Source organism: Panthera tigris, chromosome E1 (genome assembly GCF_018350195.1).
Source record: "Panthera tigris isolate Pti1 chromosome E1, P.tigris_Pti1_mat1.1, whole genome shotgun sequence".
NCBI lineage: Eukaryota > Metazoa > Chordata > Mammalia > Carnivora > Felidae > Panthera > Panthera tigris.
This window is the reverse complement of record NC_056673.1, coordinates 10412612-10426416: the sequence shown is the minus strand read 5'-3', so window position 1 is coordinate 10426416 and position 13805 is coordinate 10412612. Positions and strand designations below refer to the sequence as shown.

Here is a 13805-nt window from a genome sequence, read left to right as displayed (position 1 = left end):
CCAACATGCCACCAACTGGCCACACCAGGAGTGCAGGCAGCCATCCCTACACCTGCCTGCCATGGGACCAGGGGACAGGAAGCGGTAGCTAGTCTGTGAAACCCCAGGATTCATGGATACTTACTAGGCTCATTCTTCATGAAGCACTGCGTGCTTCAAGTTTTCAGCTCGACTCCAGAGTTGTGAAAATGGTTGATTTTGACATTTCTGGCCAGTTCAATCATTGTTTTGGTAAAAGGATTGATTCTTGGAGCTTCCTCCTCCATCAGCGTCCGTCATGTCACCTGGATATAGACTTTGCATACTAATCTTTTTTTTTTTTATATAATTTTTTAGATGTTTTTATTTTTGAAAGAGAGAGAGAGACAGAGCATGAGCTGGGAAGGGTCAGAGAGAGAGGGAGACACAGAATCCGAAGCAGGCTCCGGGCTCCGAGCTGTCAGCACAGAGCCCGACATGGGGCTCGAACCCCCAGATCGCAAGATCACAAGCTGAGCCGAAGTCGGACACTTAACTGACTGAGCCACCCAGACGCCCCCTAATCTGACTTTTAATCCATATTGTAGGTTAGTTTTTTTTTTTCCTGGAAATCTTCCAGATGTTATTTGTGTCTTTGCACATGCTTAGGCATAGGTGAATATTTTTTCTTTTATTTGGTGTGGCACTTTGTAGACTCAGTCCGAAGCGCTGAATTTTTCTTTAGCTCTGGGATATTTATATAAATGGTAGAACTTCTGGATGAGTCTGACTTGTCTCTTCTCTCCTCCTCTGTGCTTGGGGTCATTTCTTCTACTTTACCTTTCAAATTGAGATTTAGTATTTTGCCATGTCTGTCTCATTATTCAGTCTTCAAACAGAATGTTTTCCTGTAACGGTCATATTTTTTCGTTTCATTTTTTTCCCCCCGATTTACTCCTTGTTCCTTGGATTCGGTGGTGGCTTTTGTGTCACCTGTTCTGCATGCTCATTTGGGTCTGTCCTTTTTGTGTGCGGGCTGTTGATTTTCTTCCGAGTCCGGTGAACACTGGGCTAATGTCTGTGTTTGAATGAAAGACGATTTTGATTAGTAGGGATAGTGTACCATGAGGCAACTTCACAGTCCTATGGATCTATTCCAGAGAGGTCTCTCCTCTGGTGAGAGGGCTGACTGCAGGCTTTGTCTGTATTGTAGGTACCTGTTGACCAGCAACCTTCCCCTTTAAGGCGAATGGGAGGGAAGCAGAAAACTTCCTTTGGGGAGAGTACGATAGCCTGTTTCATGTATTCCAACCACATTGGCTCCCTCTTTTTTGTTTTTGTTTTTCAAATGTGTATTTACTTTTGAGAGACAGAGCATGAGCAGGGAAGGGGCAGAGAGAGAGAGAGAGAGAGAGACGAAATCAGGAGCTCCAGGCTCAGAACTGTCAGCACAGAGCCCGACGCAGGGCTGGAACTCAAGCTCTGAGATCCTGACCTGAGCCAAAATCAGATGCTTAACCAACTGAGCCCCCCAGGCGCCCCCGTTGTGCAGGTCTTCAGACCCCTCCAGCTCTGCTGTGTCTCTCTCCAGAGTCCCAGTATCCCCACTGTCATCCCTCCCCAGACGGACCTTCTACCACATTCAGAGTTCAGAGGATCCATGAGGGGGCAAGTGTTTCCTGTGTGAACACTGGCCTTCACCTCCATCTTTGAGGAAGTGTCCCATTCACAGAGGAAGATTACCAGCCATAGGCTGAAACATTTTTTTTCCAACCTGCATGTTTTTATACTCGTAAGCAAAACTTTAAGAATTATCCTCTAGGGGAGCCGGGGTGGCTCAGTCGGTTAAGCGACCGACTTGGGTTCAGGTCATGATCTCGCGGTTCGTGGGGTTCGAGCCCCACGTCGGACTCTGTGCTGACGGCTCGGAGCCTGGAGCCTGATTCGGATTCTGTGCCTCCCTCTTTCTCTGCCCCTCCCCTGCTCACACCCTGTCTCTCTTTCCTTGAAAAATAAATAAACATTAAAAAAAAAAAAAAAAAAGAATTATCCTCTATAGTGGCAGCCTAGGCCATGCCCCTTTTCTAACTAAGAAAATTTAGTGAGGTTTTATTGGGTACTCGTTTTGTCAAATAGAAAAGTTGTGTTTTCACTGAATTACTGATCCGTTAGTTGGGTTTGTCAGATCAGTAGTAATTAATATACTCCACTTAAATGTAATTTTGGGGTCACTGACCACTTTCTTTTCCTCCCACAGAGATATTATTTACCTTGTGAGCCAAGTGATGCCTATTTTTGCTCCCTTTCATCTATTTGATGCCCTTGCAGTGAGTACCTGGAGTGATTTTACCCCCACCTAATATGCATAGCAAGATTTGTTTTGCGTTTCTAGTTTTGAATTAAATATGCGATTTCATCCTTGAGAACAGAGAGTTCTTGCCACAAGCGTTCTTTTTTTTTTTTTTTTTAAACATTATTTTTGAGAGACAGAGACAGAGCACTAGTCAGGGAGGGAGAGGGAGAGAGGAAGACACAGAATCCGAAGCCGGCTCTGAGCCGTCAGCACAGAGCCCCGCGCGGGGCTCGAACTCAACGAACCGTGAGATCATGACCTGAGCCAAGTCAGACGCTTAACCGACTGAGCCACCCAGGCGCCCCTTGCCGCAAGCATTCTTCACCGTTTGTGGGAAAGATGGGTGACGCTAGAGTATAACATCTCAAGGTAGAAGAGACCAGAGTTATCCAGCCTCCTCTTTATCTGGGGCCTGAATGCCCTGTGTGGCTCTTAGCCACATGAGCAGGCCCGTATCTACTGTATTGTCCATGGCAGGCCAGGCCACCTTCGAGTTGACCCTGACCACGAGAAAGTCTTTCTCTAGGCTGATCTTCTGTGGGTTTGTAGGAGTTTGAAGACCCTTCTGCTGTACCCTGGAATCACGCCTTGAGTCGTCTTCCCAATTTCAGCAGTTAGCCCTCATGACTTGATTTCTAGGTCCGTTTGCCATCTTTCTTTTTCCCCCAAGGAGTTTCTTCCGTTTTATTGTTACCAGTCTGAAGGTGTGATACCCGATTGAATACCAGCTGTGGTAAGAACAGTGTGGAAGAGAACGATGGTTGCCACCACTCTGACTCTGGGCATTTTTGAAGCCCATGGTCCCATTCCTGTTTTTCAGCCATGATATCAGACTAGTTTCTGCTGAGATTTCCATCAGTGAACCTTAAGCTTTTTTTTTTTTTTTTAATCATACACTTACAAAATATTTTTAAGCAAAGATTTGAATAACATTACCTGTGGGTTTCTGATGAAAGCCGCTATAGCTTATTGTCATTAACGTAACTTTAGAAGCAAAACGTTTTTATCTCTTACGTAATGTGCAGTTCTTGTTTTGAGATAGAACTGTGTGATCACATCCAAACCTGGGATGTATTAATGTAATATTCCTCACGAACCTGACACGAGGGTAGGTACACGGCTGTAATGGTGGTCTTGGTATTCCTCTCTTCAGGGCACCTGTGGTGGAATCCTGCGAGGTACAGGAAAACAAAAGATCGGTGCTATCATGAACGCCATCGGTTATTACGTGTTTGGTTTTCCCATTGGAGTATCTCTGATGTTTGCCGCAAAACTTGGGATAATAGGTATGTTTTTGATTCCTCAGTGATTAACCTTGAATCTCATTTGTCATATTAAGATAAGCTGCTTGACATATAAATTAGCTGACCTAAGGGGCCCCTGGGTGGCTCAGGCGGTTCAACATCCCACTCTTGATTTCGGCTCAGGTTGTGATCTCACGGTTCGTGAGTTCGAGCCCCACATCGGGCTCCACGTTGGTGGTGTGGAACCTGCCTGAGATTCTCTCTCTCTGCCCTTCATGCTTTCTAGCTCTCTCTCTCTCTCGAAAATAAATAAACTTAAAAAAAAAAAAATAGTTGACTGATAAGTAGCCCCTGTGGAATTGTTTTCTCTCAAAATAGTTACTCCTCTGCCTTCTCTGTACCAAAACCCTGGAAATGTAGTCTTAAAAAAAGTAGACATGATCTGTGTCCTCAGGATGAGACCAAGATTAAGTAATTTCACGGTAATTCCATTTGGATTCAGTACTGCAGGCGAGAAGAACTGGGTCCTGTGAGCACCTGTGAGTTCCCTCACTGGTTGGAGGGGACATCTGAGCCTTGACGGACTCGCCAGAACTGGCTTGCCCGAAGGTAGTAATGTGTTAGCCTCAGACCCGAGACATGATGAATTACCTAGATGAAGTGAACGCCATTTACTGAAAAACTGTTCTTTCCCCACTGAATGATCTTGGCACACTTGTCGAAAATTAGTTGGCCACGGACCCAGGAGTTTATTTCTGGACTCTGTTCCTCTTCACTGGTCTCTGTCTAAACCAGTACGACTCTCTTTTGGACTACTGTAGCTGTGTTTACTACAAAACTTACTGTTTTGAAATCAGGAAGTGTAAGCCTTGCAACCTTGTTCTTTTTTTAATTTTGTTTTGGCTATTTGGGGACCCTTGGAATATTCCATATAAATTTGAGGGTCAGGTTTTCCATTTTTTGCAAAAAGGCCATTAGAATTTTTATCAGGATTGCATTGAATCTACAGACTGCTTTGGAAAGAATATTGCAATCTTCAGTCCTCCAGTCCATGAACACAGGATTTCCATTTATTTAGGTCTTTAATTTCTTACAGCAACGTTTTGTAGTTTTCAATGTTTTTTGCTTCCTTGGTTAAATTTATTCCTAGATATTTTATTCTTTTGGATGCTATTGTGAATATAATTTTTTTATTGATATCTTAGAGAGAGCACAAGTAGGGGATAGGGGCAGAGGGAGAGAGAGAGAGAATGAGAATCTTAAGCAGGCACTGTGTGGAGCACGGAGGCAGGGCTCGATCCCATGACCCTTGGGATCATGACCTGAGCTGAAATCAAGAGTCAGACGCTCAGCTGACTGAGCAACCCAGGCGCCCCTAGAACTATTTTCTTAATTTCCTTTTCAGATTGTTCATTGATGGTATTTTAAACCACAACTAATTTTGTGTGTTGACGATGTAAGTTTACTGAATTTATTAGCTGTAGTATTTTTGTGTGTGTGAATTAAAAAAAATGTTTCTAAGTTATTTATTTAGTTTTGAGAGAGAGAGAGAGAGAGAGAGAGAGAGAGGGAGCACACAAGCCAGGGAGGGGCAGAGAGAGAGATAGAGAGAGGGAGACAAGAATCTGAAGCAGGCTCCAGGCTCTGAGCTGTCAGCACAGAGCTGGATGCGGGGCTCAAACCCACAAACTGTGAGATCATGACCCGAGCCAAAGTCACAACTGACTGAGCCACCCAGGTGCCCCTGTGTGTGGATTTTTAAAGATTTTCTATGTATTGAATCAAGTCATAATTAAATAATTTTACTCCTTTTCTAATTTTTAAATTTTACCTTTTTCATTGTGGTAAGTGTACTCTTTAATCACCATCACCTATTTCCCCCATCCCTCTAACTCACCTCCCCTTGGTAACCATCAACTTGTTCTCTATAATTAAGAATCTATTTCTTAGTTTATTTCTTTTTCTTTTTTCTTTGCTCACTTGTTTCATAACTTAAGTTCCACATGTGAGTGAGATCCTATATTTGTCTTAATCTGACTTATTTTGCTTAGCATTGTGCTCTCTAGCTCTGTCTATGCTGTTGCAAATGGCAAGATTTCATTCTTTTTAATGGCTGAATAATATTGCATTGTGTGTATATATATCACATGTTCTTTATCCGTCCATCTATTGATGGACACTGGGTTGCCTCCATATCTTCGCTGTTACAAATAATGCTGCAATAAACATAGGGGTGCATATATCTTTTTAAATTAGTGTTTTCGTTTTCTTTGGGTAAATACCCGGAAGTGAGATTGTTGGATCATAGGATAATTCTGTGTTTACTTTTTGGAGGAACCTTCGTACTGTTTCCCTGAGTGGCTGCACAGATTTGCATTCCCACCAGCAGTGCATGACGTTCCCTTTTCTCTACAGGCTCACCAACACTTTATTTCTTGCCTTTTTTTTTTTTTTTTTTTTTTTTTTTTTTACTGTTTTTTTCTAGCCGTTTTGACTGGTGATGTCTCATGGTTTTGGTTTGCATATTCCTGGTGATTAGTGACCTTTTCATGTGTCTGTTGGCCATCTGTATGCCTTCTTTGGAAAAATGTCTACTCAGGTTCTCTGATCATTTTTTAACCAGATTTTTTTTTTCCTGGTGTTGAGTTACAGAAGGTCTTTATATTTTTTTGGTATTACCCCCTTACCAGATACATCATTTGCAAATATTTTTTCCCGTTTGGTAGATTGCCTTTGTGGTTTTTGATGGGCTCTTTTGCTGTGCTAATAAAGCTTTTTCTTTTGGTCGAGTCCCAATGGTTTTTGCTTTTGTTTTCCTTGCCTGAGGAGAGATATCCATAAATATGTCTAAGAGATTATTGCTTATGTTTTCTATAGGGAGATTTATGGTTTGGGTCTCACATTTAGGCCTTTAAGCCATTTTAAGTTTATTTTTGTGAACGGTATAAGAAAGTGGTCTAGTTTCATTCATTTTCATGTAGCTGTCTAGTTTTCCCAACACCATTTATTAAAAATGTGTTTTCTGTTTAAGATTTTATTTTTAAGTAATGTCTACACCAAATGTGGGGCTCAAACTCATAGCCCTGACATAAAGAGTTGCATGCTCTACTGACTAAGCCAGCCAGGTGCTCCCCAAAAAAGACTTTTCTTTTCCCTGTTGTATATTCTTGCCTGCCTTTCTAATTTTAATGGATTTTATTTCCTTTTTCCTGCCTTATTATTGTGGCAAGAACTTATACAATTTTAACATTTTTCTATATTCTTCTACAGTACTTTTATTTTCAAGTTTAAAAACTGGAAAAAACTGAAATTCATATGGTGTGAGACCATATTCATAAAGAGCTTTTATGCTAACCTTTTGTATATATAATGTCACTTAAGTTTAGATGATGGACCACATAAGATAGTTCCCACAAGTTCCATTCTAAACATGAAGGAGCTAAAACTTGAAGAGTTTAAGTAATTTGTCCCACAGATAGTAAGTGATGAGAAAGGATTTGAACCCAGATAATTTGCCTCCTTGGTGGTGCATGTTGTCTCTCTCTCTTTTAGCAAATTATTATTATTATTATTATTTTTTTTGGCAATTATATCCTTTATCAAGATTCTAAATGTATAGGATTGTACAAAATAATCTATCATGTGCTTTGGGGTAAGTTGTTATACGTGTTTTCTACATATATATTCACATCTGTATCTTCTGTAGCTTTCAGTAACAGTGAATTTTATTTTTGAATGTGTATTTTTTTAAGAGTGAACGAGCGAGCATGAGCAGGGAGGGGCAGAGAGGGAGGGAGAGAGAATCCCAATCAGATCGAGAATCGGACGCTTACGCGACTGAGCCACCAGGCCTGAATTTTATTTTCCTTAAGAAAAAAAATAGTCTAATTAGAGGATTGACTGAATGCTTTAGTACGTATTCAGATAGCTCCTTTTTTTCTGTAGTCAACCAGTACATTTTTACTATGTAAAAATTTTGAGTCTGCTCTTTATTCTCTGCGAAATTTTCATCTTCTAGCTATCATAAGAGCCTCCCTGTGTCCACACAGACAGGTGCTTAGTTTATCTTACTTGTTGGAAATGTTACTTGGTGGCTTAATGAGGAACTGTCTTCAATGTCATCTGTGTTTTTAATGACAGGTACAGGCTGGGGGCCTGTGGGGCATTTGATTAACGTTAGTTAGGCTGGGCTTCATTCTCTATTTGGGACACACGACTGCCAAATATTTATTACTCTCTCCTAGTGCTACCAAGCACTGTCCTAATCATCAGAGAAAATACTGTTCAACCAAATCGCAAGAGCCGCTGCCCTTAATAAGCTGCTGGGGCTTTACGATTCAGCTTTACTTAAAAAAACAAAACACACAAAAGCGCTCTTATTAGACTCTAAGCTCCTTTAGAGTAAGCAACATGTCAGATTTCCCTCATTTTTTTTGTCCACTAATATGCTTTTTATAATTGTACGTAGTGGGTTGTCAGGTTTGTTAAATAACTTTTAAAGATTTTGTTTATTTATTTTAGAGTGCACAAGGGGGAGGTGTAGAGGGAAAAGGAGAGAGAGAGGAGAAAGAGAGAGAGAAGAGAGAATCCCTGGCAGGCTCCACACTCAGCACAGAGCCCAACGTGGGGCTCAGTCTCACAACCATGAGATCATGACCTGAGCTGAAGTCAAGTCAGATGCCTAACTGACTGAGCCACCCAGTGTCCCCAAGATACTTTTAAATTATTAAAATTATACTTTAACGGCATGGAAATTTTGGGAAAATACATTAAGTGTAAACAATTAAATTACCTTTTATTACACTGCCTTGATATAATGGCAGAGGCGTTCAGTGTATTTTATTTCAGTATTTTAAAATTGTTTTTTATTCCGGTATTTTTTCTATTTTTCACAAATGCAGGGTTGTACTGAATGTGTAATTTTCCCCTATTCTGTGTTAAACACGTGGTTTTTAGGACCTCTAATATTTCCTTGCATCATTTCCTTAATGCTCCCGATAGTGGACACTTAAACTGCTTCTCTGTATAAATAAGATTGTGATGAGCATCGTAGGCGTATGAGTTACTGACGTTTCTGAATCTTTCCTTAAGGACGGGTTCCTAGGAATGTAATCACTTGATCAAAGTGTGTAAACTGCCCGTCCACCTAATTCTCAACTGAAGGGAAGTTTTAATCAGCATGAGTCTACAGAGGACCAGCCTCACTGTGCTTTTCCCTAGTGTGGGGCCCCAGACACGGAATGAATGAATTAGTATTCCAGCTCCCAGTTTATACCATGTTCCAACTCCTCCCTCCGCAGCTTGCTTCATAGTGAAATTATTGATACGAAATACCTACTTTGGTACACAATGCTATTTAAGTGGCTTAAATAGTTTCTTCTCATAAATAGTTGGCATTATCATTTTTTTTCATGGATCCCTTTATATTCTCAATAAGCTTTTCCACACAGCAGTTGGAGAGATCTTTTTCGAAATGGGCTTCTGCAAGCTGCCTGGGGGGCTCAGTCAGTAAAGCGTCCAACTCTGGATATCAGCTCCATGGTGATCTCACCGTCGTGGGATTGAGCCCCGCATCTGGCTTTGTGCTGAGCAGGGAGCCTATGTGGGGTTCTCTGTCTCCCTCCCTCTCCCTCTCTCCCCCTCCCCCACTGGTTCTCTCTCTCTTTAAATAAATAAACGTTAAAAACCAGAAAAACCCAAAGTGGGCTTCTGAAAACCTCAGGTCTCACATCCACAGATGCACACACCAGTCTTAAGCCCTTCAGTGGTTCCCATTAGAGTTGGAATCAAACCCCGATCTTTCCGGGCCCAGACGCCCATCATCATGTCCTGCTTCCCTTCCCTTCTCCCCTCCACTCCCTCGCTCCCCTGCTCCTTCCCAACTGGCCTTCCTGCTCCTGGGACTTGCGGGCCCGGTTTCCCCTGGGCCAGGCCTGCTCTTCCCTCCGCCTGCAGGGCCTGTCCTGTCACTGTCACAGCGGGCTCCTCGCCCTCGCGGCCACCTGCCCGTCTCCCTGCCTCTGGGCCGCAGGCCACCCCTCCAGCGCTCTGCCCAGCGTCTCCCACGGCCCTCACCGCCCTGCCAGCCGTCACGTTTGCTCCCTTGTTTGCCCTGTGTCTCCCCCAGCGGCACAGAAGCTCCACGAGGGCACTGATCCCGTCAGCCTGTTCGGTTCTGTGTTAGACACAGCACTTCAGGCAGCGCCCGGCACAAACAAAGCCAGTAAATGCTTGTTAAACAGTCAACGTATGAAGCGGCGAACAGGCTCGTGCCGTTTTCACTCTTCGTGGGTCCGTTGCTTGCCACCGATCCACCCGCGGTGAGCTTGAGTCTAATCCTGGCCCGTAATTATCTCCGTTTCGGGGGAGTTATTTTCACCGCAGCTTATCGTGCAGACCCAGAAGTTTGGGAAGCACGTTAATGACGACGGGAGCGGAACTGGAGGACCTCTGGGCCGTGACTCTCACCCTCCATCCCTAGGTCTCTGGTCTGGATTGATAGTCTGTGTCTTCTTTCAAGCCCTGTTCTACCTGGTGCTCGTCTGGAGGACAGACTGGGAGAGAGTTGCGGAGCAGGTAAGAGCGTGTCCTTGGAGAAGCGTGGCTCTTGCCCGGTCGCAATGGCACCGGAAGGACTCTTCGCGGGTCAGAATGCCGAGAATGCCACGGGCGGCGTGACTCCCTTTGACCCGTGAAGAGGGTCTAAGGTGACAGTTAGGGGCCACGAACATCACATCTCCACGCATTTTCCCCTGAGTGTAGGGCCGGTGCAGGATCCGCTGACGAGGGCTCAACAACAACAGCAAGGAATTAGCTTAGGAAATATTTTGCTGTTTTCGTATCACAGTCCTTAGAAGAGTAGTCGTCTTTTCCCCCTACTTACACTGAGTTGTTGCGCGTTTTTAGGCCTCTTTCTACCGACATTTTTGGTCCGTGTTGTCCATATGCTGAGCGTCTGTGATCGGTGGGAAGTAGGTGGGGCAGAGCCATACCCTGCACGGAGAGGACAGGCTCTTGACCCAGTGGGCATCGCCGTGTCGAACTGTGAGCCCCGTTTATTCTGTCGAGGCCTGAGATGGGATGGACGGGGGGCCGGCTTAGGGGCGGTGTCACCGATGAGGAGACGGGAGGATGAGCTCGGGTGCGCCAAGCGTCCCTGCTTACCTCTTGTCCCCCCTCCAGGTTTCTCCCGGCTTTGGCTTTCCTCATCGTGATGTGTGATGTCTTCCGTAGCGTAGTGTGATTCGTGGAGGAAGTAAAGTGTACAGGGTATTAAGTTGGGCCCTAAACTACCCTCTATGTGATAGCACCGTTTGCCTTTAGACTTTCTTCCTCACATCAGTGCTTAGGAACACTGACGTGCACGGTGCAAAAAATGTTACATTTGCAACTAGAGCAGCGGGTAGCTTTTCACATTCTTGTGAGCAGAGCACTGGGGAGAAGAGTGGTTGTTGAGTGTTACATCGTATCGTCACCGGCATTTCAGGCCCAAAAAGGACCGTGCTGGATGGTGGAAACCTTTAGCAATAGCTTGCATGAAGTTTTAACACGAGTACTACCCTAACCTGACTTACGCTTTGTCCACTTACGTGCCACTTGTTCTCAGGCACAGGTTCGAGCTGGCGTGAAAGGGATCAAAGAGGCCACGCCTGCACCAACAGGTAACAGAGGACATGGTCTAGTGCACTCGCTCTGCCTCGAGAGCCTGAAACGGGTTAGCGTGGCCAGAGTTGTTTAGTTTATGAGAGCCTGCTCTCTTACATAATAAACCTTGTCTCTGCCATTATTAGAATGGGGAGATCCACTCTGGGTTCTCCTGTGAAACGTTCTTCATGTAACTTCACACATACCAGCTGGTAACTGACGGCATCGTTTACGATGCATTCTTGTGCAGCTTCCCATAATATCCCTTTATTTCTGAACCCCCTACGTAAGTGTATACTCCACTGTTCTCTGCAATCAGATCTGCCTGTGTTGGAAAAAGAAGTCACCGATGAAGTGATTTTACCTGCTATCGTCAGATCCGAGAGCCAGACCCTCCAGCTAATGGTGATAGAAGAAAACAATCAGTATGCGGTGGCCACCGTTGGGGATGTTTTGACAGTGAAGCAGCTGATTTTCTATCGTGGACTGGCTCTAGCTGTTGCTGTTGCTGCCCTGTTAGCAGGAATTTTAATAAGAGTTTTTCAGTGAGCCTGGCTAAAATAGAAGAATTAGCAGCAGCCCACACACTAGACATGGTAATTATTGTGATATCTGAAGCCCGGGAGGTGACCTCCCAGTTGTGGATGGAAAGGATATCAGTGATGTTTTCTGAGTTATCCCGAGAATCTGCACTATCCTGTTGAAGATCACGAAAGGAGTTCTAAGTTTCTCCTGAACATTAACTCTATCATGGGTGATGAGTCTGTGGATTTGATATTCCCTGCCCTAAGTGTTCTGTACTCTTACATTGAATATCTTCTTTCTTTTGGGAAATTCGTTGCCCTCTAAACTTGATTGCTGATCCAGTTTTGTTTGTATTTCTAGGTTATCGTATTTAATCTTGTTAGTGAGTGTTAAGTGCCTGTTCAAGTGCTGTCTCAGGTATTGCCGTATAACCTTTATAAAATAAACACCTTAAAATTGAAAATGTGTGCTGATGTGGGGGTGCCTGGGTGGCTCAGTCGGTTAAGCGTCCAACTTTGGCCCAGGTGGTGATCTCGCGGTTCGTGAGTTCGAGCCCCGCATCGGGCTCTGTGCTGACAGCTTGGAGCCTGGAGCCTGCTTCAGATTCTGTGTTTCATCCTCTCTCTGTCCCTCCCCAACTTATGATCTGTCTCTCTCTCTCTCTCTCAAGATAAATAAAAAAAATTTTTTTTCAGTGTGTGCTAATGATATTATAAAATCTATCTAAATGATAACTTTTAGTTTTCGGCTTTTGAACACATTTTTTGTGGCAACTTTCCTATTAAAGAATCAACATCTGTTCTCTTCTGCTGCTCAGCTCCCCAAATGCTGGCAGTTACAGCTGCTCCCGTCCAAGCAGATTTTTAGGGTCTCTATGGGGAGTTTGAGCAGCCCAAATAGGAAATCCTAAAAAACATTACTAATATTGGGGATTCCCTCCACGAAACCCACCAGATGAGCCAGAGTGCAAGACTTTTATAGGGAAAGAAAACTTACATCCTCAAAGGGCCAATACCAAATATTGCAACCGTGATCTAGGACAGGATGCTATAGAATAAGACAGGAAAACTTTTGAGCTGAAATTCACATCACATGAAACGAACCAGTTGAGGTGTATAATTCAGTGGCATTTTGTACATTTCATACTCTTGTGATTTTGTGTTGTTTTTTTTTTTTAACTATGATACCATCTGAGTGGCTGTGAAGTGTCTCATTGTGGTTTTAGTTTCCATTTCAAATGCAGATGACAAATGGTGTTGAGTATCTTTTCATTGGGTTGTCTAGCTGTCTGTCTTCTTTGGAGAAATGTTTGTTCAAGTCCTTTGCCCATTATTTTTTTAAGTTTGTTTATTCTGAGCGAGTGTGTGTGCGTGCGCAAGCAGGGGAGGGGCAGAAAGAGAGGGAGAGAGAGAGGATCCCGAGCAGGCCTGGTGCTGTTGGCGAGGAGCCCAATGCAGGGCTCGATCCCACCAACTGTGAGATCATGACGTGAGCTGGAAATCAAAAGTCAGATGCTTAACCAACTGAGCCACCCAGGCAATGCCCCCGCCCCCACCTCCACGGACTTTGCCCATTTTTGAATTGAGTTGTCTTTCTATTGTTGAGTTGTTAAGAGTTTCACATATGTGCATTCTGGATACTAGACGCTTGTCAGATGTAAGATCCGTGAGTCTTTTCTCCCATTCAGTAGGTTGTATTTTCACTTCCTTGACGGTGTCCTCTGTTTCACAGAAAAGTCTTCATTTTGATGAAGCCCAGTGTGTCCATTTTTTTTTTTTTTGGTTGCTTTTGTCATATCTAAGAGTCCATCGCCACATGATAGGAAAAAAATTTAAGTGTTCTTGGAATCTAAAAATATTCTAGCAGAAATCAAAACCTAAATAGAAGACTGTTTCCAGTGTGACAGGTAAGGAGTTTGGAGGTCATCACCCCTGTCCTCAACGAAGAACACTAGAATTTATTTCTGCTTTGTCACCTCTGACACCAAATGTGTGGGTTTTTCTGTACCAACAACCCATTCTCCAAACCACCCAGCACCAACTGAGATGTCCGGTGATTCCATTTAATTCTGACACGAAGTA

General features: G+C 43.7%; 1 protein-coding gene across 2 annotated transcripts in view; it reads left to right on the top strand.

Annotated features, from left to right (window-relative positions):
- The window catches only part of LOC102963366 (multidrug and toxin extrusion protein 2-like), a 58545-nt gene extending 46358 nt beyond the window's left edge, over positions 1 to 12187 (top strand). For both annotated transcript variants that reach the window (XM_042965889.1, XM_042965888.1), the window contains exons 13-17: positions 2216 to 2285; positions 3465 to 3597; positions 10037 to 10131; positions 11162 to 11216; positions 11519 to 12187. In XM_042965889.1, the coding sequence (XP_042821823.1) occupies positions 2216 to 2285; positions 3465 to 3597; positions 10037 to 10131; positions 11162 to 11216; positions 11519 to 11748 (583 nt within the window). In that variant the 3' untranslated portion in view covers positions 11749 to 12187. The remainder of the gene's footprint in view (positions 1 to 2215; positions 2286 to 3464; positions 3598 to 10036; positions 10132 to 11161; positions 11217 to 11518) is intronic.
- Positions 12188 to 13805: the final 1618 nt, after the last annotated feature.